Source organism: Corylus avellana, chromosome ca1 (assembly GCF_901000735.1).
Source record: "Corylus avellana chromosome ca1, CavTom2PMs-1.0".
In the NCBI taxonomy this organism is placed as follows: Eukaryota; Viridiplantae; Streptophyta; class Magnoliopsida; order Fagales; family Betulaceae; genus Corylus; species Corylus avellana.
The window spans coordinates 33,091,378-33,097,377 of NC_081541.1; the positions used below are offsets into that span (position 1 = coordinate 33,091,378).

At 33.3% G+C, this 6,000-nt stretch overlaps 1 protein-coding gene across 3 annotated transcripts; it reads right to left on the reverse strand.

The window, feature by feature from the left end:
- Positions 1 to 1,136: 1,136 nt before the first annotated feature.
- On the reverse strand, positions 1,137 to 4,680 carry LOC132187574 (NADH dehydrogenase [ubiquinone] 1 beta subcomplex subunit 9). Of its 3 annotated transcripts, none has more exons than XM_059601942.1 (6): positions 4,449 to 4,680; positions 4,285 to 4,326; positions 3,050 to 3,131; positions 2,465 to 2,520; positions 1,790 to 1,862; positions 1,137 to 1,356 (listed from the first exon to the last, which is right to left on the reverse strand). In XM_059601942.1, exons 1-5 carry the CDS (start codon positions 4,578 to 4,580, stop codon positions 1,821 to 1,823), a joined length of 354 nt encoding a protein of 117 aa, XP_059457925.1. In that variant the 5' UTR covers positions 4,581 to 4,680; the 3' UTR covers positions 1,137 to 1,356; positions 1,790 to 1,820. The 3 variants fall into 3 exon arrangements, with proteins under 3 accessions (XP_059457925.1, XP_059457910.1, XP_059457918.1); XM_059601927.1 differs by having other exon boundaries at positions 1,137 to 1,364; XM_059601935.1 differs by having other exon boundaries at positions 1,137 to 1,465.
- Positions 4,681 to 6,000: the final 1,320 nt, after the last annotated feature.

The window sequence follows — 6,000 nt, forward strand, 5'->3', positions numbered from 1 at the left end:
TACTAGTTGTTTGCGCGCAATATAGCCACCCAATTTTCAAAATGTACTAAAGCAGCCCCAAAACTACTAAAATGTATCAAAAATGCCACTTATTTTTTTATATTCCTATAATACTCCTATTCTTTTAACAAATAAAATAATTGTAAAAAAAACAAAACAATTTTTTTTAAAATACAATTAAAAAAAAAAAAAAAAAAAAAAAGGTTTTTTGGTATAAATAAATAATGGAAAAAATTACAGTTTACCCCCCTAAAGTTGACAACGTTTTACAATTCGAACATCAAAGTTTCAATTTTTGCAATCCACCTCCCCAAAGTTCCTATTTTTTGCAATTTGACCAATTGTATCCAAAACTTTCCATATTGCCCCTAATTTTTATTTTTTTATAAAAAAAAAAAAAAAAAAATTGGGGTGGTCGTAACCACCCTTTGCCCATCTGGCCATTTTTGCACCCCTAATTTTTTTTTTCATAAAAAATTAAAAAAAAAAAAAAATAGGGGCAATATGGGAATTTTGGGATAATATTGGTTGAATTGAAAAAAATTAAAACTTTGTAGGTGTGGGTTGCAAAAATTGAAACTTTGATGTTCGAATTGAAAAACGCTGTCAACTTTTGAGGGTAAATTGTAATTTTTCCATAAATAATTTATGTCAATTACAGTGACTAATTTAGGCCAACTACAGTGACTATTCATGTCGTATTAAAGTAAAATCAAAGGTACGGTTATTGAGATATTTCAAAAGAAAAAAAAAAATAGTCCCTGGAGTCAAATTCGGTTAAAAACTAATTATTTATTTATTCAAAAAAAAAAATTGTATTTATTCGCCCATTGGTTTTTTTTTTTTTTTTTTGTATTTTTCACTTTTTTATTTTTACCATTATTTTATTATTTTATTTGTTTAAAGAATATGGGCATTATAGGAATATAAAAAAATAAATGGCCTTTTTGATACATTTTGATAGTTTGGGAGCTACTTTAGTACATTTTGAACATCTTGTGGCTATATTGCAAACAGCTGGTAGGTGCTTAATTTTGTAAATATGTTCAAGTTGCAATTTTTTTCATGTCGACCCTGATTAATGCTGCATTGTTGACCATTGCAGGCTGGGAAAAATGCAGCGGACGGGAGGGATGGAATGAATAAAGTTGTTCATTAAACAAGTTATGCTGAACTTGCAATTTATGTAGCTTGTTAAACAGATCCATTTCAAGGGAAAGCCAAGTACACATTAATGAGCAACTAGGCATATCTCAAAACATTCAAAGTTCAAAGCCACCATCTGAGCGTCACATAAGAAACACATCAAAGACACCAGAGCCTTGATCATCATCATCAGTCATTGATCATCTCGATCTGCAACACTAACAAAATAACAAAGAAAACATCAAAACGAGATCTTATACAAAGGAGAGAGACCAAGTCCTTCCATTTGATCACCATTGGCAGTACTAGATGGGTTTGTCTGTGCATGTCAAAAGGGAACACGTCACCAAAAATAAATTCTTGAGGGGAATGAGCAACAAGACGCATTGATATCTTAGATAATATTTTCCAAACAAATCAGGACCACCAATCTCAAAGAACCAAATCTAACTTGACCTAAGATTTCATAGCTCTCTATCTCATATTTATTCAACCCCGTTGAAATGATTTGTGCACTTGCACTAAAAACAATGTTCTCACTACACAATTTGGAAGTTCAAAAAGCTGATATAAACTACAATCTCAAATCTAAACTAACAAAAAAAAGCAGCACGTATCACATGCAACTAATCATATTGCTAACCTTTATTTATTGCCATTGAAAGGAAGCAGGTTTAGTCATTATCTTCTCGACCATAGTTGTATACTATCTCAATCTGCATGAACAACAAAATATCACAACTGTGTCACAAACAAATGCAAATCACATCAACTTGCAAGAATGATGAAGTCTAGAGCCTACTAATCCACCAATCTACAATACAAACACTACACTCACAGCCTGAGAGGATAATGGAACATAAACTTTAAAAATTTTAAAAAAAGAAATAGGAAAACCAATACATGAAAAACACAACCCTTTTCTCAAACATATGGAAGTTCCCTCTTTCTTTTTCCCAACCTTCTTGCATTATAAACAACAGTTTTGGAATGCGATGTAAGAGGAATAGGTGCAACGCTCATATATTAGAATTCTTCCAAGTACCAAAAGAAAAAATCCTTTAGGCCAACAGTTACACAATCAACATAGTTAGAAGATAAAATTGATATTTTTCAGGGGTGAAAAAAGGTGATGACCAAGTTTAAGATTACCTATCCATTTCCATATATTCCTAATTCTCCCATTGACATGAAATAGTAACTGGGATTAAGTGATTCAATATCCATATATGTGCATGGAAATGAAGAAGTAAACTAGTGAAAAGAGGATGGAAAACAAATTTGATTAGCCAAATAATGAATTATCATAATGACTTACCCCAGATGGTGGAATTGGGTTTCGCGTGAACTTGGAACCACCAGGCGCCCAAGGAACTGCACAAAACAAAGGAAAAAAAAATATACATATGATGATAGGAATAAGTGAGCTTCAAACTGCATAGGTAGACTTAAAACAAAAAAATAAAAATAAGTAATAAGCACAATTTATGACGTATGCTGAGAATCACTTAAATCATTTAAGTTCATATGACAGTAATAAGAGCAACATCAACATAACCTGAAGATAACCTAACAGAATTTAATACATAATCAACAAGCCTTCATCCTCAAGTCAAGGCATGCAAATTAGTCTAATGTCCCAAAAATTTTATGAACTCCAAATTTTACAAGCTACCATAAACTTGATATACATGTTAAGATTCAAGAATAGAGTGGATGGACTTTCTCTCTTTGTCAATAATTTTAAGACCTTTTGGAATATGGTCAAACATGCCATCAATATCTCACTGAGGTGATGCAGTACAAGTTCCTGTATTTTTAATCCTAATTTCTGAATCACAGACACCAACAAACTGCAGCCTAAACAAGATTTAGATTCTGGGGCTTCCACCATACTGCTTACCAATATAAGGATCAGGGTGCCGCCACTTATTGTAGCTAGCTTCACCATCAGCTATCAGTCTATCAATTGTGTCAGGGTCTTCCTGCAAATCCACCACCGAAATAAAATAAAACAAAATACCAGCAGACTTAGTAACAACAAAAGGAACAGAGTTAGAGTGACAAAGATGTGCTGTCAACTTCCAATATTCGAGTAAGTTAAGGGAATCATAATCATTATCAGCAACATCATATGAGTACCATTATTACAATTTGCATCACTTATACAGCTTAAACTCAGCAGACCAGTTCATTCTTTCATAATAATCAAGTAACATTATTGCAATGCCTTGAACTAGGAATGAGCTTTTCACTTTGGTATTTACAGTCAAAAGACATGGGCTTTATACATACACGAATAGGTTTACTAGAATGGAATTCCAGCATGGTTAAGATATCGTCAAACTGACATTGTTGGACTGATTACAATAAGCAGCAATCGCAGTTGTCCAAGCATGCCTGCTTATTTTATATATTAGCTTTCTAAAATATTCCTACTAAATTTGAACAACAAAACTCAGACATTCACCATGAGTATTAAATCATCACTTATCCTAAAAGCTTAAACTAATAAAAAATAATAAATTTAATTATTTAATTAATACTTTAATACTTTCGTTAATGTGTTTTCCCACTCCACATTTTAATTGAAAATGGGGTAAACTGTGGACTCAAAATTCATGCTTGGGACCTTACCTTTGATACCATTTAAATCACCGATTATTTCAAAACCACAAGTACATAATATAACTATGCCACAGAAATACCTTCACACATGTCGGTTCACACGGAGTTCCTTCTCTTTATGACTATGAAAATACAACTATAATCATTCCCTGCAACTAACTACGAAAAATCTACTACGGATTTTGGTAAAATGCAGGATCTTTTAAATCGCCGACTAGGCTAAAAAAATAAGATTAAAAAAAAAAAGCAGCAAATATCTATAAGACCGAGAAATAAAATTTATAATCAGCGAATTACACTCGTAGCAAGCCACTCTTATAAGTTACATTTTCCATTAATTATATATTTTTTTCAGCTATAATTTTCTTTTATTTTTGGAAAAAAGAAGCAAATATGCTACTACATTACTATACTATGAGCCAAAAATATCAATTTCTCTTCTTTTTTTTTTTCTGTAGAAAAATAAACTATATACAGACAAATAGAAGGAAAATTTTGAAGAGAACGAACCACGTGTTTGTTGGCGTCGAAACGCTCGCGGAGTTCTGAAGCCTGAAACAGAGAAAAATCATAAATTGAAAAGGTCAAAAGTAAGACGAGCTGAGATTACAACGAGATCAGATTGGAAATGGAATAGATTGTGAAGAACGACGATCGTGAGGGTGAGTGATTACATCTTGGTAGAAGATGTGGCGATGGACGGCCCAGTTGAGCTTGTCCTTGAGAGCTCGCCTGTACAGGATCCGAACCCTCTCCCTCTGCGCTGCTCTCCGAGCGAAGTACCCTGCTGTGGAGGTCACGCTCATCTCTCTCTCTCTCTCTCTCTCTCTAGATTCTTCGTCCTTCTCTCTCTCCCCTTGCTCGCTCACCTTCAGGTTGGATTTGTCAAAGGCAGTGATACGAGAACGACACCATTTCCACGAGTCCCTTTTGTGATTGGCCCAATAGGCCTCCTATGCGGATGGGTTAAGATCCAAAGAAAACAGACTGTGGCCCATTAAGTTATTTTGTAATTCTATTCTATCCACGGACCTTTTGCTTTTAGGCATCCTTCATGGAGTTTCTAGATTTGTTAAGATAATTTTATAATTAGGGTTCTTTAATTATTTATTTTGGGAAAATTACATTTTTCGTCTTGTGGTTTGTGATTTGCACTTGTACCAAACTCGTCCTGGGGTATCAAAAGTACCTTGAAGATCACTCTGGTTGCAAATTGTGCAAAATAGTTCATGTCGTCCAATCATTTGACGAAAACCGCTAGATGCCAATGTAAATTTACGTTATAACCAATTGCATAGGTACACATGGCATAACAAATGAGTCATGCCACATTAAAAACATGTTATTAACACCTATAAGTATTAGGTCACGACATTTAAAAAAGTAGCACATAGCACCTTATCTCAGTTGTTTAGATTTTATTATGTATGAGTGAATCAATTAAAAGTATATATTGTAATAGAGAATAACTTCTATAAGGTGTTGGTACAAATCAAGACATTTGTGCTCTCTAATAAGAGCATGATAAATCAGCGTGGAACACCATAACAAAAATAAGTATAAACACCTAATTTATTTTTACTAATAACTCATGCGTTAAAACAAAAGATATTCTAGAATAAAATTTTCATATTTTTCCTACCGAAACCCACCACCAACTACAAACCCACCACATGATAGCCCAGACGACGCCGGCCAACCTAGATCACGCCACGCCGGCTGGTCTGGGTAATTATGATAACAAAATCCAAACCGTTTAATTAAAGATTAGAATTAAGATTTTATAAAGTTCACAATAAACTAGCCTTAGAAAATCTAGAGAATCTTGATCCCTTCCAAACAATGTTAAGAAAATTATCTTTCCTGACTATTTTTATTCTTCAAATTTTTGCTTGTCTATGTTTGAATAATTAAAATCAGAAGATGAAATTATGAAATCAAGATGATTTGTCGTGCAATTAGGTCATAGGGTTGGACCCATTAGATAGGAATGGGGATTAATTTCTATACAATTGGTTTGATTGGTTCTGTGATGTGTTGAGATATGATTGGTTCATTGATTTTGATGTAATAAGATCCTCTCCATTTCCATTTCATCTAACGGTATACAATAGTGCAGAAAATAAAAAGAAAAAAAGAAAAAATCATTCACAAATCAATGCTGCCGACAGAGTGCCATGTAATTATGTAATCAGTAAGCTGTGAGATCATCTCACTGTTTCATAA

What these genes read in the sequence shown, in the direction of transcription:
- LOC132187574 (XM_059601942.1), bottom strand. Translation starts at nt 4,580, where the DNA reads ATGAGCGTGACCTCCACAGCAGGGTACTTCGCTCGGAGAGCAGCGCAG. An exon ending in GCCACATCTTCTACCAAGAT is followed by an intron (nt 4,327 to 4,448) that starts GTAATCACTCAC and finishes TCTCTGTTTCAG; the next exon opens with GCTTCAGAACTCCGCGAGCG. An exon ending in ACCCAATTCCACCATCTGGG is followed by an intron (nt 1,863 to 2,464) that starts GTAAGTCATTAT and finishes TTGTTCATGCAG; the next exon opens with ATTGAGATAGTATACAACTA.